Consider the following 24,678-nt stretch of genomic DNA (forward strand, 5'->3'; position numbering starts at 1 on the left):
ATTTAGCAGCAGACACACCCAGCACCATCCAGAGTTGGCGGCTGGGCTCCTGGCACAGCCTGTGTCAGCCTGGACACTGGGCATACACCAGCCGTCTTCTGGGATCGGCACACGCCATAGGGTGCAAGGTGTGGGTGTGGGGACAGTGGCACTTCTCGAGGAGAGTAGGATGAGGCTGGCATTGTGTACAGGCAGGGCTGCCAGGGGTGCCAGCAGGGGAAGGGACTTCAGATCTGCATCTATCTTGACCCCAAATCACCTCGAGATAAGCTTTGCGTCCCTTTCAGCTGCTCGTCCTGGAAGCAATGCTTAGGGAGAACCGATCGGTGCCGAGCCGAGCCGCGAGGAGCATCCCAGCCCGGTGTCTGTCCCCCTCTGCTGGTCGCAGAACCGGGTGCAGCGCCGGCTCCGCGGCCGTGCCACCGCCCCAGCATCCCGCCGGACATCTCCCGGTGCCTCCACCAAGCGAACTCCTCGTCCACAAACGGATTCCGTATCTTAAGCAGGCAACGTCTGGTTGCCACGAGGCAATCCCACAATCCCTGCCTCCTTCACCAAATCCCCCACAAAGTGCCACTTTCTCAGCTCAAGACTAGAGCAGCTTACAGGGCTCTGCTTGCTCACCCCGCAGGGACCATGCAAACGGGGGTGAACCACAGCCTGGGCCATCCCTCCCAGCTCGGCTGTTCCCCTCTATTCCCCGTTTGCCTACTGCTGCCAAGTCACATCAGGAACTGTGAAGCCGATCGTCTGGGCTGGCCAGAGGGACACAGAGATCAGAGCATGGCCGTGCCCCGCAGGGTGCTTGTCCTTGGGCACAAGGCAAAGGCACTTGTTTTCATGCTTGTGGACATCCAGCAGCACAAAGTGGGGACATTTGGATGTTATCCGCTGTGACCAGCCCTGAAGGGAGAAAAAAAGCCGGCTCGGCCGCTCGTTCACCAGGTGCAGTGAGCAGAAGCTGTCCGCAGAGGGAGCTCGGCTGCTGCGCTGCCCTCCGGCGCCAGGGGCACCGCGCATCCGGCCCCACTCCGGGAGGATCACGGACCCCAATCCTCCTGTGGGATCAGGCTGGCGGAGACGTGACCACGCACATCCCCGCTGCAGCCCCACCGCCCCTCCGGACCTGTGCTTCAGGTCACTTCAGCTGTTTCAGAATTTTCTTAGAAGAAATAAATAACGACTCTGTTTATCACTTATACCACAGAAGGGAAGAATGCTCACGCAGAACTGCTCAGAGGGAGGCACACACGTGCAGGCGCTGAGAGGGAGCTCAAGGCATGCTCTCGTTCCCATTACGTGGCCCAGCCTATCCCACAGCCAGGGGAAACCCACAGCACGGGCCTGAGCCTGCCCAGGGCAACTGGTACACAGGTCGCTGACTCCTGGAATGAAGATCTCCTGGGCAGGACCATGCCAGCACACGCTCTGGAGCAGGGTTTCAGAAGTTAAGCTAATTCCCAGCCTTCCTTTTGTGTCTGCAATCCCCCCTGCTCTGTACCGTGCTCCAGCCCCAGGCACTCTTGGCCGAATTCCCCACAGGGAATTTCAGCACAGGTCAGAGGCATGACATGGCAGAGAGGGGTGCGTGAGTATCTGCTCTTTATCCTGTCCCTTGGGGAAGTGAAAGCCCTCCGAATGGAGCACCGTGGGAGGAGCATTCCTCCTCACTGCCTCAAGGATGCAGAGGAGACGGGCATCATCAGAGACCTGCACCGCTGAACAACCTCCATGGCTGCATCTTTGCCAGGCATTCACGCACCCTCCTGGACAGAGCACCCATGGGTGCACTGGGGCAGGGCTTTGCTTGGTGCTCAGTCCTCAGCACAATTCTCATCCATCCCACCCTGGGGTGCCCCACCGCCAGCAGCGGGTTGATGAGCTGAGTGCAGCAGCGGGGCAGCAGCCGTCTCCAGCTGCTCCAGGTCCGCAGGGCGCTGTCTTGGGAGAGCTGCCAGCGGCCAGGCAGTGGGGGGAGAGGGGACAGCTATTTTGGGCAGCCCAAGGCACCCCAGCTGTCATGCTTACTGCAGTGCAGAGATTGGGCAGTTGCAGGGACAGGGCTGCTTCTCTGGGTTGCGGGGGTCCCCAGCACCCTGCACCCAGCAAACAGCCACGTCCCAAGTATAAGGCAGATTATCACAGCTGGTGTGGGTGATGCTCAGCTTTGTCCCTTCCAGCTGGGCAGAAGGAGGAACAATAGCTGTGGGACCCACAGCCAAACTTCAGCTCCCAGCAATGCAGCCCTTGTCTGCGCTTGGGGCAGTCCCGCAGGGTGCACATGTCTGCAGAGTGAAACACAAGCTGGCTGTTGCGTGCTGCCAAGGTGGGGAGGGCAGCACGGGGCAGCACAGTGGGACGGCTCCTTCTCTCATCACCATCAAAGCCAGAGTGTCATGGGGGGTTGCTCAAACACCTCCCTGCTTGTTGGAGCAGGCTGGACGTTCTGCGAAGGTTTTTTCCATGCTACCGGCAGACACTGAGTGGAAAGTCCCCAGGAGCCGTGGCTGCGCTGCTGGGGACACCAACGGCGTCAGGGTGCCCGTGGTGCTTCCTCCCAGCCCCGCGGCACTCGCCTGCCCTGGCACTTGCCCAGACCGCAGCACTTGGCTGAATCCAGCAGCCCGGGGGGTGAGCTGCTGGCACAGCCTGAGGCAGGGTGAGGCGAGGCAGGGGAGCAAAACACAGCGTAACAGAGTGAGGACACGGGGCTGAGGTGTGAGGAGGTGGCAGCTCAGGGTAATGGCATTGCCCCCCATGCCAGCTCCTTTAGGGGAGTGTTCCCACCAAGTGGCAGATCAGGGATGGTTCAGATGCTCTCTGGCAGCTCTGATCCCATCCCTGGAGCCATGGAACCATGCTGTCACAAACCAGTGCCTCTTTTCCATGTGCTGGGCAGGATGAGGAGGACATGTAGGGCAGGAATAGAAGATGAGAAGAAAGAAATGAGGAGGAGGGTCTTCCCTGGGGCTTCCCCTGTCCCTCTAGCTGGGTCCTTCCTGATGATGCTGAGTGGGCTGTGTAATCATCAGAGAGGATGCATCCAGTTGCAGAGCTTTGTCAGCTGCTGCAGCAGCCTCATATGGGGTCTGCACTCCCTGGGGGGGGGTGGGAGGGGGGGGTGGGAGGGGGGGGGGTCTCCCATCCCCAATGACAGAGTGCGTTCTTTGACCGCCCAGTCCCTCTTCAGGGTCCACCAGGAAGCTGGGGGACCAGGATGACAGAGTGTGGTCACCAGCCTGCATCCTGGGCAGCTGGGAGCCCTTTCCAAGGCTTGGTTGAAAAGAAATGGGGTTGGGTTTGGTGATTGACCATCATGGCATGGGAGTGTGCTGGGATGCAGCCCAGTTATGCACAGCCCATCTCTGTGCTGAGCACACAAGGGCTGTGCTCTGTCCCACTGCATGTGTAGCACCCAAAAACTCAAGCTCCCAGATACACCATGGCTCCAAGCATAAGGGGATCTCTCTAGCCCTATGCCGCAGGCCTGGTGTGATGGAAATCTCCAACAGCTGCTGTACTCTTGGCCAGTCCAGCCTGCTGATGGGTGCCAAGAGCTGGTATTTCCTCCACACCTTTCACCCCTCTGGATGTCTGCCCGCATTCACCCACAGTTCCCCAGGAAACAGCACCCATGGAGATGGAGGAGAGGAGAGGAGAAGAAAGGAGAGGAGATAGGAGAGGAGATAGAAGAGGAGAAGAAATAGGAGAGGAGCCACTCCCACCACCAGTCAGACCAGAGGATGGATGGCAAAGGTGGGAGGGAGTGGGGGCCTGGAGAAAATGGGGTTTGGAGGACAATTCCTGCCTGGTGAAGAGCGATGAGCCAAGAGGATGTGAGCAGAGGCCAGGGCTCGGACCCATCTTACACACCACTGGACAGGGGTGGGGAGCTGTAGCTTGGTCTTGCTTCAGACAGGATGACAGGCAGAGGATGCTGCATTTGGGACGTGGGATGCCAGATGTGGGATGCTGCATTTAGAAGCCCAGTGCAGTCAGGAGTGAGGCTGCCTGCAGGCTCCACGGTGTCTGGTGCGGAGCAGCCATGCGCAGGTGCTGTGAGGGTGTGGGAGGACCTGAGCACCCGCCGGTTTCACTGCCGCCTTCCCCTTCCTGCTATGGGTGCTGTGGGTCTGGCTCTGCTGCGCTTGCAAAACGAAAGCACTGACGAAGTGACGCGCTGTCTCCCATCCTTGCAGCCCCCAGCAGCATGTGGGCACAGGGCACTGGGTAGACACTGGACACACTGGAACCCCCTCCCATTGCTGCTCACATCCCATTGATGCTGTGCCTCTGCCCCATCCCGTGCTGGGGATTTCCTTAAGCAGGAAGCAACCTGCAGGAATAGCACAGATCGATGCAAGGTCAGGTAAGGGATGCTCCCCAGTAGGAAAATGGGGACAAGAGGAAGTGGGGATGTGGGGATATGGGGATGTGGGGGTGGTGCAGCTGTGGCTTAAGGCAATGGCTTTAGGTTTCCAAGGGCGTTTCCATGGGGCCCTGCAAGCCGAGTGGGATCCAGGGTGAAGGGCAGGGTGCTGGGATGCAGGCACCCATCCCAGCATAAGTGGAGCTGTCAAGGAGGGGAGGGAAGGGAAGGGGAGGCCTCTATGAGGGGCCGGGCAAGGGATGGCCCCAGGCGCACCCGTCATGCCTTACTGGAAACATCTGGCGAGCCTGGGCTGCGGGGGCGAGTGCTGGCTGCACACACATGTGCACCCATGCACAGGGAAAGATTTGTCAGTAGATACATGTGTGCACACTCATGTGCTTCTACACACATGTATTCATGCACAGAGAGGTTTGCATGTGTGCAGAAGCACACTTAAGTATGCATGCATCTAGATGCATATACACGCATGGACACGTAAGTACACACGTACAGATGTGCACACACAATTGCTGCATGGACATATGCATGGACACTCACAAAGGGGACACATGTACACATGTATGTGCACACACATCTGTACCACGGTCACGTTGCTTACAAACATCCCTGCCAGCTCCACAGCCATTCCCAGGTGCCATCATTGTGCCGTGCCCTGGCAGTGTGGGATCCATGCATGTGCACACTGTGTGCAGCACTGCCTGTGTGCCGTGCTGTGCCGTGCTGCTGCTGGGTGTGAACAGACGCATGTGTGTGCATGCCCCATCTGAGGATGCCTGAGCTTGTGTGGCCCACACATGCCCACGTTTGCGTGCGTGAGCCTGCGTGGGGCCCACGAGCCTGTGGGCTGCATGTGCACGCGTGTGCATGCTTCTACATGTATGTGCATTGTTGTGCATGGGCGTGCACTCGTGTTTATGCGTGCCCAGTGCCCCCGCTGCCCCCGGTGCCGGTACCGGAGCAAACCGCTGGGGAGCGCGGAGGCGCCGGGAGGCGGAGCGCGGCGGCGGGGGCGAGAGGCGGTGCCAGCCCCCACCGACCTCCAAACTTTCATTAACTCGGCAGCACCGGCGGTGGCACTGGGCACGGGGCCTGGCGTTCACCGGTATCGGTACCGCTGCTGTCCGGGCGCGGCGCGGCGGCGCCTCCGTGGGCCCACCCGGTGCGGCGGGAAGGGCCGGGCGGCGGCATGGGCACGGTAAGGGCGCGCACCTCCGGCATCGGTTGCTCGGTTCGGCCCGGTGGCAGCGGGAGATCCGCGATGGGAGCGCGGGGTTGTGCCGGCGCGGCGCTCCGGCGGTTGCGGGGCCGGGGGCGGCGGTCGGGCCGGGGGAAGCCGTGGGGCCGGGGGAGGCGGAGGGGCCGAGCGGGGTGGGGGCACCGTGATCGGTACCGGGAGCGGCCCCGGCGTCGGGATAGCGGCAGCGGGATGCTGGGCGGTCCCGCATCTGTTGCTTTCCCGGAGCAGGGGCAGCGCGGGGCCGCCCGGCGCGGTGCCCGGGGACCGGAGGGGGGGCGGCGGGGAGCGGGGCTGACCGGCCCGGTGGCGGGGCCGGGGGGCTGGCGGTAATTTTCCACGGGCATGTGCCGGGGCGGGGCGGCGGAACGGCGGAGCAGCCACCACGTGGCGGCTGATGTAACCGGGCGCCCCCCCCGCCGCCGCCGTGCCGCACCGGGCGCATCGCATCGCGGCCGGGGCTCGATGAGGGGTGCGGGGCGAGCCGGCCTCTGTACTCCGCCGTTGGGTCCCGGCAGCGATGGGGATGCTCTTCGCAGGTGGCAGCGGCCGTGCTGGGTCCCCCGGGTGCCACATCCCGTGGGAGAGTGACCCGAGTTCTGCGGTGACACGATGTGACCCCGTGTGACACCATCCCGTCTCGGGATATGGGCGCTCCGGGCTGTCACAGCATCCTGGGTCATCCTGTGCCAGAGGATGCTGCACGTTAGCATCCCTGAGACCTGCATCCCTGCCGGCCTCCCTAGTGGGGTGCTCGGCAGCAAACTGCAGCGTCTGCACAGGCACACAGCTCAGCCTTATCGGGGCCTGGCAGACCCCTGGGGGAGTGGCAGCCCTTCCCATGGGCCCTTTCTGGTGACTGGCAGGTGACGGGTTCCCGGGGTGCATTCATGGCTGCAGGGTGGGCAGCCTTTGGCTTGTGGTGATAGATGCACGGTGAGGAGAAGATCTATCCACTGGCCCCCCGCTTCTGACAGATTCCCATGGCACACGGAGAGCAGGGCTTGCCCTGCTTATACAGTGACAGTATTTTGCCCCCCAGGGAAATGCTGTCCACCCTGGGAGGGGTTTGGAAGTGGTATCTGTGAGCTGCAGCCTGCTTGTGCCTGAGGGGCTGCAGCTGAGGCTGGGGGCTTGCCCCATGTCCCCTGGCCTCCTGCCCTTTATCTCTGTCATCCATTCTCTCTCTTGATGGCTTCAGGGCCGCATGCCCCTCTGCTGATTGCTGTAGACCCACAGCAGTATGGGGCACTCATCCCCCATCGGGGACCCCTAGACTGGGGGTCCTTTCTCAGCCATCAAGGGCACAGGGTGCTAATGTGAGATCTGCACAGATCGGCATTGTTGCATGGATGAGTGACCTGGGGTGGTCTGACCGAGGTGCCCCCCAGCCTCAGCACCCCAAGAATGGGACTGAAGCAGTGTCTGCGGGTCTGCAGCCCCCTCCCACGCCCGCTGCAGCGGCACCTGGTCCCGGCAGAGCCTGCAGCTCGGCCCCCCTGTGCCGCACGTGCCCGCGACGCACCGGGGCAGAAGGCAATCGGTTCCCATCTGTGTTCTCTGCGGCAGCTGAGCCCCGTGCCGGCCCCGCTCAGCACCCAGTCCTGGCGCTGCCACCCACCGCAGCCACTTCGGCTCTGGCTCTTGCTGGGGGACAGCGTGCGGGGCCCCCAACGCCCACCTGGCTGCCAGCTGCTCACAAGGTCGTCTGTCCCAACGGGTAAATCTTTAAACTGCTTCTTGGGAAAGACCAAAGACCTGGGAGCTGCTGGGGGTTTTGGAGAGGCTGGAGGGGTGAGAGCGAGGAGGGACCCCAGCCCCGCTCCTGCCTACCCTGCAGTCAGGTTTGGGGCAGCCCCCCCGGCACACAGCTTTCCAGATGGAGGGGGGGGCCTGGGGCGGGGAAGTGCCCACCCCACCAGTCACGTCCTTCTTGCTTTCTCTCCCCTCCTCTACCCAGCTTGTTCTGACAGTGGATTGAAGCGTGCGAGTGCCAGCCTGACGGAGAGACGGGGACCCTGCAGCGGGCAGCTGGCATTGCGCTCCAGCCTCCAGGGATGGCCGAGAAGTGCAGCGAGGGGTTGCTGGTGAGTGCTGCGATGCGGGGACCGGGAGCCCCTGCAACGGACCCAGAGTGAGGGAGTGGGACAACAGGGCTCCTATGGAGTTTGGTGCCGGGAGTGCTCCTTGGAGCAGCTGCTGGGGGTCGATCGGTCGCTGCTTGCAAGGCTGCGGGTGTGGTGTCCCGCTGTGCCTGGAGATGCTATCGCCCAGCTCAGGCGTTCTGCTGCTTTATCAGCCACCCCAGCTCTCTGCATGAAGGCGGGAAAGCTGTGCGTGCTCTGAGTCCAGCAAAGAGCGCCCACAGCACATTGTGCCAGGCACATGGTCCTACAGTAGCAGGGAGTGGGACTGTTACCCTGAGCATCCTCCCTGCTGGTCTTCCTGCATGGCAGTGCGCACGGTGAGATAGGATGTAGGCAGAGCCAGGTCTAGCTAGGCACCGATCCTCCATCCTCAGCCCCGTGCACAGCTCTGGTGTCTGGGTGCAGATGTGTGCGGTGCAGTGGCCCCATGCCCGTCACTGCTGTCCCTGCCTGATTATGAGGACGGGGAACTGGAGCTCTGCTGCCCTGAGCATCCTGCATCTGGCAGGTGAGCGCACGCTGGGCTGGGCTTCTGCCTTTTCCCCAGTAGATGAGAATCGAGCTGCAGTGCCAACATGATCGCGGAGCCCTCCCCTTCCCGGGGGGCTTCCCGAAATAGCTGCACGCTCCAGCCAGAGGGCCCACAGCCAGCACTTCCCTGGGAAGCCTGGAGCCAGGGGAGCAGCGTGCTCCAGCAGGCACTTCCAGCGCGCGTGTGTGTGGCTCCATGCTGCTTGTCCCGGTGTGGCCCCTCAGCAGGACCCCAGTTCTCCTCCTGCTGTGCCACAGCTAGAAACAGGGAGGTGCGGAAGACATCACGAAGCTCAGTCAGGACTCTGCTGTTCCTTGTTGTGCTGCATCGGTGCTCCTGCCTGTGGGTGACATTTGCCACAAGCCCTGTGCATCTGTGCCACTGCTGTGTCCCTTGCCCACACTGGAGCAGCCCCAGTAACACAGTGGAGTGAGCCTGGCACCAGGAGCACCCACCTGCTCAATCTTTGTCTCACTGCTGGCAAGTCTTTGCACAGCTCACCTCAGGGCCAGGATGTGCTGGGGACAGAGGGGTGACCACAGGGCATGGCACACACTGTGCTGGCAGCCTTGTCCCACAGGCACTATTCCCCCATTTGTGGAGCAAGGGGCATCCCTAGCTGGGCAGATGCAGAGTGCAGTACTGGGAAGATAACAGGGAGCATGGGAGCATCCCTGCTGCCAGAGCATCCCTGCGCTGGACCAGCTGTGAGCGCCCTGGGGTGAGGTGCTACAGGACAGGACCTTGGCTGCGGAGCTTTCTGGGTCATTGGGGAAGGGAGCTAATCTCCTTGGCCTGCCTCCAGCACTGTGCAAACAGCCTGGCAAAGTGCTGCCCCGGCTCTGCCCTCTAATCCCTGCCAGCAGGTGCAACTCTCGTGACTGGACGGGGTCCCACGGCACAATCCTGCTGTTGTGTCCATACCATGCACAGCCTCCGGGGTTGGAGTGTGCATGATGGGGCTCAGGGTGCCCACCCTTGGGGGGGGGACAGGGTAACAGAGATGGCCGAAGCTCTCCATACCCATGTTGCAGGATGTACAGCAGTGCCTAAGTTTCACCAGCTGTGGGTTGGGGTCTGTGCTTACTCGGCAGTCCTGGTACAGCAGGAATGTCACGCTGTTGGGTAGTGGGTGGTCAACAGGCAGTAGGATGCAGGGCAGCTCTAGCAGCTGGTTCAGTCCCTGTGTGGCCAAACAGGGGGGTGACAGCCTCTCCTCGGCTGTCATTTAAGGACATTTTGTTTTGTTCTTGCTGGAGCACTTTGTTTAGGCTCCAGCCATGCCAGTGGCTCCTGACTTGCAGTGCAGCTTTGCTGGCATGGCCAGGCAGCATTCGGGCTGGGGGTGGGGGCATGAGGCTCAGGTGGGCTCCTGCCATCTCTCATCCCACATTTTGGGGGCACGGCTGGCACTATGCTCCTTGGGGTTATGGAACTGGAGGGGCCCTGCCCATCCCAGACACCCCCAGCAGCGCAGTGCCGCCAGCCCCAAGCAGGGGGGCCAGCAGCGTGTGGAGCCGCGGAAGTGGCACTTGGCTGCGGGAGCCCTTCCCGGAATAACAAGGGGCAGCGGTGGGGGGGCCGGCGGGGGATTTTTCTGCCTGAGCGCCCCAGGAGAATCGTGTCCGTGCCATGAGAATGGGGCCGGAGGAAGGCAGCTCCAATGCGGAGTGCCTGGCTAAGGGATGGTGGCACCTGGTTGGTCCCCAGGCACTGTCCTTACCCTTGGTACCTGGCTTGGGGTCGAGGTGACCAGGAGCTATGGGCTCAGGAGGACCCTGATTGCTGGTACCCATCAGCTGGTACAATGCTTGGCATTGCTGACACAGGGCTGCAGGTACCACCAGGTATCTGCTCTTGCCATGACATGCCATGCCTGTGGCTCAGCATGGGGATGTGTTGGTGACAACTGACTGAGGAATGCTGTATGGGGTGAGGGGGACACTGTGACCAGAGAAGGACGTGTGTGATGGCACAAAGCTGGCCTGCATACGGCTTGGCAGCAGAGACAGGGTTGCTCTTGTGGGCACCTTGCAGGGAATGCTCAGCTGCGTGTGGAGGGCTTGGCAGAGTTGCTCTGTCCCTTCCACCAGGGCTGGCACCAGGGTGTGTCTCATGGCCTGGGAGCATTCGAAGCAGGATGGGGGGATGGGGCAAGCACAGGGTGCAGTGCAGGGAGCCGAGCGCCCGCCCCGCACACGTGTGCCCTTCACGTGTGCGCCTGCAGCTGCCACTGCCCGGACCGCAGATGGTCTCCTGAAAGAGCCCGCCCGGCCCCCTGCCTTCAGCACACCATCACGCCTTGCTGCTGCCTTGGCTGTGCTTCCCAGCCGTGGCGCGGGGCTGTGACCAGCTGGGATGCCCCGGGCATCGCCGTGGGGCTCCCTGCGAGACATGGCACGCTGCTGAGGATCCCGGCCCACCCTGGACAGTGTGGGGCTGAGGGTTGAGCAGTGGGGCTGTGGAGTGCCTGGGTGATAGGGAGACTTGTGGTGCAGCCCTCTTGCCAGGCAGATGGTCCCCCCGCAGGGCAGTGACCTTGTGACGATGGCTGCAGAGACCCCATGATGTTGGATGACGTCTGGATGAGGTGGCGTGGGAGCAGGCTGGGGCTGTGCCACCGGGCGGGCTTGTCACAGTGCCTTGTCCCCATGTTGGGCTGTGCCAGGTCCCAGGCATACCCTGGGACCCCCACACACGTGGGGTCGGGGTGCAAGGCCGAATGGCATCCCTGTGATGGAAATGGGGCAGGAACATCTGTGTGGGGCTGGGGGCATGGGAACAAGCCAGCACATGAGGGACAGTGAGGGAATGCGGCCAGTGCTGCGGTGTGAGAAGGAGCCAGGGGCTGCGTGGGCAGGATGAATCCCGCAGGGAGGGCAGCTCTGCCTGCTGGAGCGTGCCTGCCACAAACAGCTGGACCCCACTAATGAGGCCTCATTAAGCAGGATGTGAGCTGCACACTGTGCCTCCCCTTCCTGCCCCCCCTGATTGGCGGGGGCACGGCTCGTGGGCAAAGGGGCCAAGCGGGATGTGATGCCAAGCGCTGGAGGCAGCGGGCAGGGGACGCAGGCAAGCAGCTGCTGCTGTGTAGGAGCCAGAAGTGCTGATGAAGACAGGGTCGCATGGAGCCGGCCTGCCTGGCCCCCCAGGTGACAGCCAAGGGCAGGTGAGAACCCCCCGTCCCTGCCAGCAGGTCAGTGGGGAGGGGAGAGCAGGGCCCAGGTACCTGGGGTGATTATAGGGTGCCCCTCTTCCCACAGCACACAGGAGTCCCAGCTGGTGGGTGAAGGCACCAAGAACATCTCTTTCCTATTGGCTCCATCCCTCAGCTCCTGGGACCCTTTTCTGAGTCACCCCATCCCTAGAGACCCTTCCCCTGGCAGGGGCTGCCCTGCTTATCCCGGGGGAAACCTTAGGATGGCTGCTATGGCTGCTGCGAGCAAGAGCTATGTATACCTTCTGGCAGCTCCAGCCCCACACAGCCTGGCAGTGATGTCTGACAGACGACATCAGGGGGGTGACTGACACCCTGCTTAGCGTTGAAGCAACCTTGGCACCCAATGAGGGCACCTAGATACGAACTGCCCCCCCTTCCCACCCCGATCCAGGTGGGGTTGATAAGGCACTTGATAAGTGCTTCTGATGGACTGGCATACCCCCATGGAGACGATTTAATAAATTGGGGGAAACCACCCTGCAGACCCAGTGAAGTCCCCAGGTGCTCTGCCTCCACTTGTTTCCCCACAGGGACACCCCCTTCCCATGTGACCCCCACTGCCGGAAGGACCCCCCCACAGCCATCGGTTTCCCAGCCATAAATCAGGGGGTAGGAATGGCCCCTTTGGGAAGTGGGGGGCATCTGGGCACCCCGCCCAAGCTGCCATTGTGCGCGGCAGCACTGCTTAGCATGAAAAAGACTGCAGTGCCAGGCACCGTGATGGATGGTGCCCACGCTGTGGGACCCAGGAATGCTTTCTCCATATGTCCCCGGGAAGAAGGGTGCACCCCAAATGTTTGGGGTCCCCTCTGTGCATGCACTTGGGGTTGCAAATCCATAGAAAATGTGGGGAGTGGGAGTAGAATCCTGCATCCTTGCCCCACGTAGGGTTCCAAACCTGCAGTGTGAAGTCGGGAGGAGGCTCATCTCCCAGGCATTTGGGTCCCCCCTTTATGCCGTGCAGCTGGGCAGTTAATGAGTGTAAAGGACGGGATGACCTTCCCAGACTGGGGGGGGGCTTGTAGTGGGCTGATGGGTGAGCATGCATGCGTGTGCACACGTGTGCGTGCATGGGCACACGTGTGGCTATCCTCTTATTGGGGACACGCATGCCCAAGCCCTGTGCTGCAGAGTGGGGTGCCAGAGGACCAATGCTCTCGGTGCACTGGTGCCAGGTGCCTTAACATTGGGGTGCCCCATGGGGGCAGCAGGTGAGGGTCATCCAAGCAGAGGAAGTAGAATGGACGGACCTTCCAGCTTTTGCATGGGGCTGAGGTCCCCTTTGGACACTTGGCTGTACTGGGGTCATGCAGCACCCCCCCAAAAACATGTTCCCATTGAAGCTGGAGTGCTGCCCCCCCTCTGCCAGCTGTGCTGTTCATTAAGCTGAGCAAGGCTTGTTAAGTGCAGGCATCTCGGCAGCATTGGCAGTTTCCCAATGGGATCAACCTGCTCGAATACACCCAAGCATGAGGACAGTGCCACCCCACACTTGGGGACCCCCAGGACCCAATGAGAGAAGCCCCACCCTGGGGCAGCCCAGGTCCTCTCACCCAGTGCCAATAGGCGATGCGGGGACATCTGAGGGGTACGATGGGCACCGGCACTCCGATATGCGCAGCCAGCGTATCGCCCCTATAGCCCGACCCCACATCACCCCCATGGCCCTCCCGCACATCCCACTGCCTCCGCAGCCCCCCCGCCGCCCCCGGCGCGTGCAGGCCCCGCTCGCAGCAGATGGCTTTGTTTGGCAGCACGGTGCCGGAGTCGCCGGGCATCACGTCCCGCCTGCGCCGGCCCTAATCGAATGACACGGTTTGCTGCACTGCGCCTGCTGCCCGCGCCCCGCCGGCGTGAGCAGATCCAAAGCGACGGCTCCATTTGTGGCCCTGCTTGGAGATGGCAGTGGGCACGGGGGGGGGGGGGGGGGGGGGGGGGTGGTCTGCACAACGCGGCACCGTGCGCTGTTCCCATCCCATGCGCCCGCTGTCCCCCTTTAGGTGAGGTGGGAGGATTTGGGGGTGCATAGCGGTCTCCCGAAGCATCGCCTGCCCCCAGCCTAGGATGTTGGTGTGAGCCCAGGGCCATGGGTGCCATCTCCACTGAGTGTGATGGCACCCATTTCCTTTGTTGTTCCCTTTGTTGTCATCATCCCCGGTGTGAGCTGGCATTGTCGTAGCCTGCACAAAGCTCCCATTCTTGCACCCCATCACTGTGCCTCCCCCCTCCTCCCAGCACCCTATGGTAAGGAATACGGGGTCCAGAGGTTGTCCATCCATCCTGCACAGGATGGCGGCTGCTCCAGAACACCTTTCCTGGGGTGGGGTGGGGGGAGCCCCCGTGTGTTGCCATCACCTCACCCCACTCCCATCCTGGGGCTCCTGCCTCGTGGCACAGCCCAGGGGGTCTGCTGGTCCTCCCCGGCCACGGGCAGTGGCCACCCAGCGGGGCCCCTCTTGTCAGGCGCGAGGGGTGGGGGAACTGGAACAGAGGTCCCTTTGTGCTCAGGCGCCCGAGCCTGCTTTGTATGACTTGCAGGCTCTTCCTTCCCTGCAGCCGGGCTCCAGGGAGAGCTATTCATCGGGGCTGGCTTGGGGCAGGGGGGCTGCCCCCCCGCTCCTTGGCACCATACATGAGTGGTGAGGGGGTACCGGCACAGGGCAGCCCACGCTGGGGAGGGATGGGGCAGGATGCAGGGGACCACCCAGCCCCGCTCGGCGACTGTCGCCCCTCCAATGGGGCCAATAACGGTGCCCCCCCCAGCTGAGGCTCCCCATGGCATCTCTCCGCAGAACGGCGCCGTGCCCGGGGAGCGCAGTAAGCAGGACAAGAGCGTCAAACGTGGCAACTGGGGCAACCAGATCGAGTTCGTGCTGACCAGCGTGGGCTACGCCGTGGGGCTGGGCAACGTCTGGCGTTTCCCGTACCTCTGCTACCGCAATGGGGGAGGTGGGTGTTATGGGGGGATGGGTTTTGGAGAGCCCAAGGTGGGCTGGGGCTGCTGAGCCATGCTGGGGGGTGCAGGGTGCTGCCCACTCACACTACGGTTCGTGCCTGCCAGGTGCCTTCATGTTTCCCTACTTCATCATGCTGGTGTTCTGTGGCATCCCTCTCTTCTTCATGGAGCTCTCTTTCGGGCAATTCGCCAGCCAGGGCTGCCTCGGCGTCTGGAGGGTCAGCCCCATGTTCAAAGGTAAGAGGCTGCCTGTCCCCACCAGTGTGTGCCCTGCACACAGCTCCATCACGGTATACAGCCCCCACAGGCACCTGCAGCTTTTGCAGCCCTCCGTGCCTTGCAGAGCAGCACACACAGGCTGCTCACATCGCACAAGTCCCCTGTGCAACCCCCAGGACATGCTGCACCGCCTGCACACCCAGCCTTCCTGGCAATCCCTGCACACCTTGCACACAAGGAACGCCCCTGCCCAGCTCTACCATTCCCTGCAGCGTTACACACACGTCCCTGCACACGCCACACGTGGCTGCCACGTGCCATCCCCATAGAGGCACTTGCTCCATCACGGTGTGCTCAACTCATGGTGCATTTCCCTGCTGTAGCATGGCACTGTCACCAGGTTCCTGCAGCCCTTAAGTTACCATGGCTGTTCCAGCCCCCAGCTCTGCAGACCCCAAGGGGTTGCCTGCAGCCTTGCTAGCACTACACCCTATATGCCCTAAGGAAGACCCTGCATCCTGCATGTCCTTCACCCTATTGCCACCCACCCCCAGCCGCGACTGCCCATGCTGCCCGCGCCATGCCGCTCACCCCTCCCCGGTGCTGTTCCCAGGCGTGGGCTACGGGATGATGGTGGTGTCCACGTACATCGGGATCTACTACAACGTGGTGATCTGTATTGCCTTCTACTACTTCTTTGTGTCCATGACGCGTGTGCTGCCCTGGACGTACTGCAGCAACGCCTGGAACACGCCTGACTGCGTGGGGGTGTTGGATGGGAACCTCTCCAGCCATGCTGCTGTCAACCTCACCCGCCTCTTCAACGCCACCCAGAAGCGCACCAGCCCCAGCAAGGAGTACTGGAGGTACTAGATGGGAAGCGGGCGGGGGGCAGTAGCAGTAGAGCACTGCTGAACCCACTGTCCCACCCTGCAGGAGGTACGTGCTCAACCTCTCAGATGACATCGGGAACCTGGGTGAGGTGCGGCTGCCCCTCCTGGGCTGCCTCGGCGTCTCATGGGTCGTCGTCTTCCTCTGCCTCATCAAAGGCGTCAAGTCCTCGGGGAAGGTATCAGCTGCTCCCCCTCTAGGCCACGCCTCCTCCTGGGCATGACCATGCCGCCCTGTGTACATGGCCACACTCCTACGTGCTTGGCCACTCATCCTTTGGTTTCAGCCCTTCCCCTGTTGGGAACACGTCTCCCATTGTAGATATGGCCATGCCCCTTCTGCGCAAAGCTCCTTCCATGTGGTCATGGGCAGCACTCCTTCCACAGCCCCACCGACCCCTGGCCTAGAGCCCCATCCTTTGTCCATGGCCTCACCCACTGAGATCCCTCCCCACAGGTGGTGTACTTCACGGCCACTTTCCCCTATGTGGTGCTCACCATCCTCTTCGTGCGCGGCATCACGCTGGAAGGGGCCCTCACTGGCATCATGTACTACCTGACCCCACAGTGGGACAAGATCCTCGATGCCAAGGTGAGCAGGGATGAGGGACGGTGGGGGTGAGGGGTCTGTGACGTGGTGCTGACCCTTTCCTTGGGTGCAGGTGTGGGGTGACGCAGCCTCGCAGATCTTCTACTCGCTGGGCTGTGCCTGGGGTGGGCTCATCACCATGGCCTCCTACAACAAGTTCCACAACAACTGCTACCGGTGAGTGCTACCAGGCTCTCTGCTGCTCCCCAGCTCCTCCGTTGGCCCTGACCCATCTCTTCCAACAGGGACAGCATCATCATCAGCATCACTAACTGCGCCACCAGCGTCTATGCCGGCTTTGTCATCTTCTCCATCCTGGGCTTCATGGCCAACCACCTGGGCGTGGACATCTCCAAGGTGGCCGACCATGGCCCCGGCTTGGCCTTCGTCGCGTATCCTGAGGCCCTCACCCTACTGCCTATCTCTCCACTCTGGTCCATCCTCTTTTTCTTCATGCTCATCCTCCTAGGACTGGGCACACAGGTAGAGCACAGGGTGGTGGGGTGAAGGTGACATGGTGGGTCTGGAGTGACGTGATGGGGCCAGGGTGACGCAGTGGAGATGGAGTGACATGATATGGGGCCAGGGCGATGTGCTGGGGGTGGGGTGGTGGTTCCCAGCTGACATGTTGCCCTTTCTGCCCACACACAGTTCTGCCTACTGGAGACGCTGGTCACAGCCATTGTGGATGAGGTGGGCAATGAGTGGATCATCCGGAGGAAGACCTTTGTGACACTGGGGGTGGCTGTGGCAGGCTTCCTGCTGGGCATCCCACTCACCACACAGGTAGGGTGTTTTTGGGTGCCAGTAGGGACAGGAACCCCTGCCACTGCCATGGTGACCTTACCGTGTTCACTCAAGAGAACCAAATTGGCACCATTGCCATAACCACTCCTTTTGGTTCTTGTGGCCTGGTGTTGCTGTTTGACCATGATGGCATCAGTGCCACACCAGAGCTTACAGTGTAGCCAATGTTGCCTGGCTTGTTGTGCCACCTGTAGCAACTGGCCATTGCCATAACGATGCTATTGGTGATTGCCTTGTTGCCATGACAGCCCGTGGTGGTGGTGACACCCCAGGCTTGCTGTTGCCATGCCAACTGTGGTGGCACCCAGGCAGGGTGTTGCCATGGAGGTGGCACTCCAACGCATCCCTCTCACAGGCGGGCATCTACTGGCTGCTGTTGATGGACAACTATGCTGCCAGCTTCTCCCTGGTTGTCATCTCTTGCATCATGTGTGTTGCCATCATGTACATCTACGGTAGGTTTCCCATGACTGCCCACTTAGTGGTTTTCTGCGTGCCAGCAGCTTGAGGTGTGCCAGGCATGAGAGTCTCACATAGGGGCTGACAGCCACCTGTCCCCACAGGGCACCGCAACTACTTTAAGGACATCGAGATGATGCTGGGCTTCCCACCGCCGCTCTTCTTCCAGATCTGTTGGCGCTTCATCTCCCCTGCCATCATCTTTGTGAGCATCGCGACCAAGGGGCATGGGGCTGTGGGAGGTGGGGCACAGGTGTGGGGGGCACAGAGCAGGGCTGGCTGCTCCCCACCAGCTGATCCTGCCTGTCCCTCCCCAGTTCATCCTGGTCTTCACAGTGATCCAGTACCGACCTATCTCCTACAACGAATACGTCTACCCTACCTGGGCCATCAGCATCGGTTTCCTCATGGCGCTCTCCTCCGTCATCTGCATCCCCATCTATGCCATCTACAAAGTGTGCCACTCCGAGGGGGACACGCTACTGGAGGTGGGTGATCAAGGCCAGTCCCCGTGTCCCACCTTGGGGTTGTCCCTTACCCTGGAGCTTTCAGCACCCTACTGTGTGCAGGCAGCACGCATGGGATGGATGGAGGCTGGGGGTGGCTGGGGCAGGGTGTGATGGTGATGCTGACCTTGTCCCCCACCATCTGTTTCTCTCCAGCGCTTGAAAAACGCAACCAAGGCAAGCAAGGACTGGGGCCCGGCACTGGCAGAGCACCGCAGCGGGCGCTACGCCCCGGCATTCAGCCCCTCCACCGAGTCCCACCTGGAGGTGCAGCCCCTGCACCCGGAGAAGGCACGGAACGAGGCCGCGGCTGCGTCCCCCGCTCAGGGCAGCAACGGCTCGGCTCACAGCCAGGACTCCAGACTGTGACCCCCCGCCATCCCCGCACCCCCTCTAACCCCTCCCGCGCGGTGACACTTTCGCACCTTCCGCTGGCGGAGCCTGGCTCCAGGCCACACCGGGTGGCGGGGGGCTCTCAGCGACCGTCCCCGAGACCCCCAACCTCCTCTCCGGTTAACCCCCTCCCCTCCGTGGTGTTTGTTAACCCCCATGTGTACGGTAACCTTCATGTGCGATGCTGGGACGAGAGAGGAGAGGGCACAGCCCTGGGAGGGCCGGGAGCCAGAGGCACTTTGCAGGGGACCGGCACCCTCAAGGCCGCGCAGGTGGAGAGGGCACCGGGTGGGAGTGGGGACACTGTGGGGGCATTGTGCCTGGGACGAGACACGGATCTCCTGGGCTTGGTCCCACAGGGCCATGGTGGCAGGGGGTGATGTGGCAGGGACCCCCCAGCAGTGCACGGAGCACAGGGGGGAATGGGGTGAGCACGCTGCCTGCACCAGCAGCACACGGTACAAGCACTTAGGCACGCGTGCGTGTGGGCGAGCGCACACCCCACGCACATGGGCACGCACACTCAGTACCTGCAGCTGTGCAGGAGGCACACTGTGCATTGCGCACACACACGGTGTGCACAACCCCGTCCATGCAGCACACCCCGTGCTGGGGGCTGCAGGTGTCCCAGCAAAGCTGGGTGCAGCCGTGGGCAGCGTGGGTGCCTGGTGGCCCCGCTGCCTGGTGCGCGTTGGGGACCTTCCATGGTGCTAAGGGGGAGCAGGGTGGATTGGCCCTCAGCTGCTGCTAGCGAGGGGTACCAGGGGAGGTGTGGAGGGCTGAGCCAGCTCACTCGCTCCGAGCCATCTTTTGGGTACGCTTCGTCCCCAACCAGTATTAGTGGAGCAGGATGCACTGGGAAGGCCAGGCGATTTTCTATCTGTCTTCCAACTACAGCCAACGTGCTGTAGCTCTCGGTTTGGGGGAGGATGGGACCCTTCCCACCCCAGCCGCTCCCCTGCCAGCCAGCACCGTGCTCCCTGTGCCCTGAGACTTGCACAGGGATGCAGCATGGTGGGGATACGGCGAGGGGCAGCAGGGCGCTGAGCCCCGGCAAGGATGTTCCAGCTCCCGTGGCCCCGACCCGAGCTCCCCCGTCAGGTGTGGCGGAGAGGCGCGGTTTCCTGCATGGTGCCCATGCCCTGCCCCATGTGTCACGACGCTACTGTTCACCTCTAATTGTTAGCAATAACGCGCGCGTCCCTGGGTAGCGCTGCCTGTGCCAGTGTCTCTCCCGGTGTAGACTTCTAAAGTATCCTAGATTTTAATGAGATTTATATTCCTGTGTCCGTGTCCTGCTGTGCCCTTTCTTGGGGACCCGGGGAGGGAAGACAGTAGGAGCGGGAGATCATTTCCCTTAGGTGCACCTTTTCCCCCTCCGGTGGCTGACACTGAGCAGCCAAGATGGGTAGCAGGGCCCTCTGCAGGACAGTGTTGGGAGGGAAGAAAGTGGGGACCTTGTTCCCCAGCCCCTGGCTGAAGGGATGCAGAGCCTGTGCCCACCTTGACTTGCAGCTACAGGCTGTGCTCTTCCACCTCCTTGCCCAGCAAGCATCATACGGCCAGCCAGGTGTTCTGCCTGGTGCACATGCATCTCCAACAGACACATGGCATACCTACCTCACCAGCTGACAGAAACTACCCCTTGCCCATGCTGATCTCCCACTAGGAATCCTGTGAACTTTTGAAATTTTTATTAAATACAAAAACCCAGGTCTCCACGACCGAATGCTGCATTCAACGTACGCTCAAAAAAAGGGTCAGACATTCAAATGTACAAAAGTTGCCAGTGCCCCTGCTGCCCAGCTCTTCCAGCTGGCTGCAGGGGGGTGGCTGTGCCCCCAGCTCCAAGGAGGGGAAATGGGGAGAGATGGGGCACCTGCCCCGCATGGCCCTGTCCTCTCCTCCCTGCCCCAGAGCTGGAGAGGGGAAGTTGGAGAGCAGCAAGGGCAGAGCCAGCCAGTCCCCACTGCCTGCAAACAGCATCTGGGTGGAGAGAGCCCTGGGGCAGCCCCTTGGCCAAGAGGGGCTCTGAGGTTTCACATCACCCTATTGCCCAAAGAGCGGAGAGCTGGTGCACGTGTGGGTTAACAGGGACACGCACACAGCATCTGCCTTCCGAGAGGGGAAAGGGGATGTGGCTGCCAGCCCCGGGGAAACTGAGGCACAGCGAGGGGTATTTGCTAACCAGAGGTCGCTGTTTAGCAGAGCTGAGACCCAGCCCTGAGCACCAGACTAAAGCAGAGGAAGACAGCGAGCCACATCTGTGTCTGATCCTGCCTGTTGTGTGGGCCTGGGCAACTCCCCACACCTTCAGCCAGGGTAGTAACCAGCTCCAGCACTGGTGAAGGGGGAAGCCTGCACCCCGCTTCTCGCAGCACCGGTGGGGACTGGGTGCTAGGCTTACCTTGGGGCTCATTCTTCCCTCCTAGGGTGCAGGCAGGAGCTGGCATGGGCAAGAGGCTCCTCACCGGGGCTGGGATTGTCCCCTCCCTCTGTCTGGGAGCTGCGCGCAGGGCAGATGGGTGTTTCAGCCAACACGCATAGTATGGGGGTTCTGGAAACACGCTTGTAGGGATGGGGAAAGGGGGGGGGGACAACAGATTGAAGAAATCCTCAGGACCAACAGGTGGGCTAGGGCACAGCCGTCTCCAAAAGGCAGCAGAGTAGGCAGAAGACATCCCCGTTTAGTCCTTGCCCGGGGGCTGGGGCAACATCCACAGCGTCCAGCCAGCCCTGGCACAGAGCACCAGCTCCATGCAGCTTCGCCTGCAGGGCAAGCACTAGCCCCGGGCCAAGCGTGGGGGCGGCCTGCCAATTTCCACTGTGATGTTGGTGTACATGGGCTGGCGTGACACCTCCACCAGCCGGTACTGCAGTGAGCTGATCCCATCCCGCTTCATGGTCATTTTGGTGTTCTGGATCTTGGTGAATCTGATGGAAACAGGAGCGGGATGAGGCGGGGGGTAAAGAGGGATGCCTGCTGCAAGGGCAGCAATGCCTGTGAGCCCACAGTAGGGCCGCAGGGATGTGGGCAAATCTGATAGCCACAGGTACAACAGCAAAGGCTGGGCACCTCCAGCTCACCTCTGCGGGTTGGGTTCGTTGTGTTTGTCGCGTTCGTGCTTGATCATGCGATACCTCCCGATGCGGATGTCGGGCCTCGACACCTTCATGCCATTCAGGGAGATCCTGGAGGATGCAAGCAGATGGGGATCAGTGTGCCACCAGGACACCAGGGTAGGATATTTTCCCAAGGGTCCTCATCAAAAATAAACCTGTCCATAGCTAAATGAGAAACACGGTTGTGCTAAGCCAGGCCACAGCTATGACAGTGCCCACGGCCAAGGATGTAGCTCACTCAACAGCAGGCCATGACCAAAGCTAGTGCTTCAGCAGACCTTCAGCACTTCAGGCAGTCAGCGGGTGCTAAGCAAACACCACTATTCCTCCATAGCTCTGAAGCCACTGCTGTTTACATTCTCCAAATGCCAGAGCCCTACCCTTCCCTTCATGCAGCACAGCTCCAGCCTCAATTGCTTTTTTTCTGCCTGTGCAGCCAGCAGGTGGGGAGAGATCTTCTCCGCCTAGAATAGTTCATTTGAAGTTGAGAGGCCAAGTGGGAGTAAGAAAGCTGGAGAGATCCCAGCTCATGAAGAGAAACCTCTCCTCATCCCAGCCACACAACCACCTATAGCTTGATAAGTGAGCAAGCTGAGATTCCGCTGCTAGAGTGGCCAAGTGGTGACACAGCTCCCTCAGGGCCCCCCACACATTTTAATGGCTGCCTAAATCTCCCAGAAAGCTCAGCATGCTGCACTTTGCCTCATCTGGGATCATGTCTTTGGGCTGCTTACTTCCAGAAGGGAACCACAAATGCTCTGCCACACAGCACTTGCTAAGGATTATCAGCTTATGCTACCCTGAGATGCTGTAGTGCACCACGAGCCACAAGCTGCTCACATGTGTTGTTGCTTGGCAGTGTCACAGGCCATGCTAGAAACAATTCTGAAGTTCTCTGGCTCCTGCATTAAACAGAAGGATCTACACATGGATCTGCTGCAGCCTACTGGTTGCAGGCAGAAGTGCCTGTTCTGGTGCTGAGCAGCCACTACAGAGCCACTTTCAAGTTTTGTATATCCTGATCCCGGCCTGGAACAGCGCCTGCAGGCAGGCTTTCCTGCTCATGTGGTTTGAAATCACAGTATACTGATCACAAAGAGCAAGAGGGGGAGGCTGGGCTCCACCATGCCAGACATATTCAGCTCCAAATGCTTCCTATATACTCCCATACCGGCTAGTTTGATTCATGGCACAAGCATGCTGTTCCCAGTCCTGGCAACCTGGAGCACACAGAGGGTAATTCAACTCCTCTTTGTTACATGGCAGGGAGCCAACATACATGTTCCCAGCAGACAGGGAGCTCCTGGCTGCTTACTGTGCCAGGGCTCTTCTCAGCAGGGAGTCCCAGCAAATCCCAGCAAGTTCTGAGCCAAGGAGCGGCACCTACCGGTTAAAGATGTCATCGTCCTCTCCTCCCCAGCCCCAGTACTCGTTGGGAAAGCCATTGATTTTTAGGAACTGGGACTTGCTCAGCCCAGAGACACCACCAAAATACCCTGCATAGGGCAACCTGCAGAGTGAGAGCAAAGAGATCAGGAGCAGGCGAGGAACAGGACCAGTCCCACTGGGGACCCCCAATCCATAGACAAGCAACAGCCCTTCACCATGACACTCTGAGGGCTCTGCACCCTCAGCCATCTCATGTCCCCAAATTAAGCCACTGACCCCATGCACACCCCAGGCATCCCTGGCTTTAACCCGACAAGGGCCACTCCAGCCCTGCCCTGAACATCACAGCTGCACAGGCACCCACCTGAACCCAAACTTGTCCATGCCAACAGCAAAGTGCCGTGGCTGCTCATAGCAGCGGTACAGGTTGCGGTCATCCATGGGGATGAGGTCCACATCGCTGAAAATGAAGCAGTCGTACTCCTCGTCATCCTTGAGTGCCTCCAGGAAGCCCACGTTGAGCAGCTTGGCCCGGTTGAAGGTGTCCTCGCCATACTGTGGACAAGAACACATGGCGCAGAGCTCAGCGATGCACAGACTGTCCACTATAGCCCCGCTGCCCGCTACAGCCCCTGCCCCACTCACCTGGTTGATGATGTAGATGCCGTAAGCCACCTTCTGCCGGCGCAGGATGGGGTGCAGGTAGTGCAGCCAGTATTTGAGGTGGTGCTCGCGGTGCCGGAAGGGGATGAGGATGGCCACCTTCTGCCGGGGCAGGCAATCTGGGGGGGTGTACTTGCCACCCAGGCTCACATCGGGGTTCTCCCGCTGCACTCGCTCCATGCTCATAGGGGAGCTGAACTCGATGAGCAGGCGCCCAACTGCAAGAGCCCAGGCAGAGCAATGGCAGTAGGACAACGACACAGGACAGGTCATGGTCACCTGCTGCTCCCACTTGGGTCAGCAGAGCAAACAAGGGGGACCCACAAAGGGGACCAGCACTGCTGAGGACAAAGGATTCCCCAGACCTTTCCCAAACAGCACTTGCTATCAACTGTGCTGGTACCAATGTTAGCCTTGGGTTTCTCCACCCTGGGACCACCGGAAAGCCTCGCTCAGGGGACATCCCCCACCAGCACCCAACCTCCCCCCTCCTTCACCCTGCACATCTCACCTAAGCCGGAGGGCATCTCCTGGCAGGGCTGCAAGGGCTTCTCTGTGATAGAGCGGTTGGTGTTGGGCTTGGCGCTGGGGGATGGGGGTTCAGCGCCAGCTGGGCCATAGCTGGGGGCCGTGCTGTTGGGCCGAGAGGAGTTGGAGAAAGAGTGCACGCGCGAGGTGTTCCTGGCATTGAAGCGGCTGAAGAAGTCCAGGTGCTGCGCGTAGACGTCAAAGTAGAGAATCATGATGATGACAAAGTGGAGCAGGCAGAGCAGCAGCACGGCCTTGCAAATCCTTTCCAGGGTCACCCCCAAGAGCAACCTGGTCATCTTCTGGGCACAGGGAGGCAGGCAGCTCCAGCCACGGTTCCAATCCTGCTGAGACACCCTATGGTCAGGCTGCGGCTAGCCACTGCCCCACTCTACTGGTAAAACCTGACCTCAGCTCCAGTGCCAGCAGGGCAGATCAAGCCTGATGAAGAGACTAGGACACTGCTCAGAGTCTCTGCTCTGAAAACACCATTGTGAATGCACAAGAAGAACTAGAGCTGAGCATAATGCAGGAGAGCCCAGCAAGGTGACCAGCAGAGACCCCAGCTTTGTTCAGTTCCTGGTCAAAGTGGACACTCCTGCACTCGTGTCAAGTCTCCACGCAATCCCC

General features: G+C 61.0%; 2 protein-coding genes across 2 annotated transcripts; one reads left to right on the forward strand and one right to left on the reverse strand.

Moving 5' to 3' along the window:
* Positions 1-7,684: 7,684 nt before the first annotated feature.
* On the forward strand, positions 7,685-18,321 carry SLC6A9 (solute carrier family 6 member 9; the record flags this gene model as incomplete). The annotated part of the gene is made up of 13 exons (XM_079536446.1): positions 7,685-7,714; positions 14,319-14,475; positions 14,588-14,719; positions 15,315-15,567; positions 15,638-15,770; positions 16,049-16,183; positions 16,254-16,357; positions 16,426-16,663; positions 16,832-16,966; positions 17,343-17,442; positions 17,551-17,651; positions 17,764-17,934; positions 18,109-18,321. The coding sequence occupies 13 exons, from the start codon at positions 7,685-7,687 to the stop codon at positions 18,319-18,321; spliced, it is 1,902 nt and encodes a 633-aa protein (XP_079392572.1).
* A 2,807-nt stretch (positions 18,322-21,128) lies between these two features.
* B4GALT2 (beta-1,4-galactosyltransferase 2) lies at positions 21,129-24,377 on the reverse strand (the record flags this gene model as incomplete). The annotated part of the gene is made up of 6 exons (XM_079536533.1): positions 24,032-24,377; positions 23,503-23,738; positions 23,222-23,412; positions 22,856-22,978; positions 21,433-21,537; positions 21,129-21,279 (listed from the first exon to the last, which is right to left on the reverse strand). The coding sequence occupies exons 1-6, from the start codon at positions 24,345-24,347 to the stop codon at positions 21,129-21,131; spliced, it is 1,122 nt and encodes a 373-aa protein (XP_079392659.1). The 5' UTR covers positions 24,348-24,377.
* Positions 24,378-24,678: the final 301 nt, after the last annotated feature.

The sequence above is a fragment of the Tetrao urogallus genome (genome assembly GCF_951394365.1).
Source record: "Tetrao urogallus genome assembly, chromosome: 5".
In the NCBI taxonomy this organism is placed as follows: domain Eukaryota; kingdom Metazoa; phylum Chordata; class Aves; order Galliformes; family Phasianidae; genus Tetrao; species Tetrao urogallus.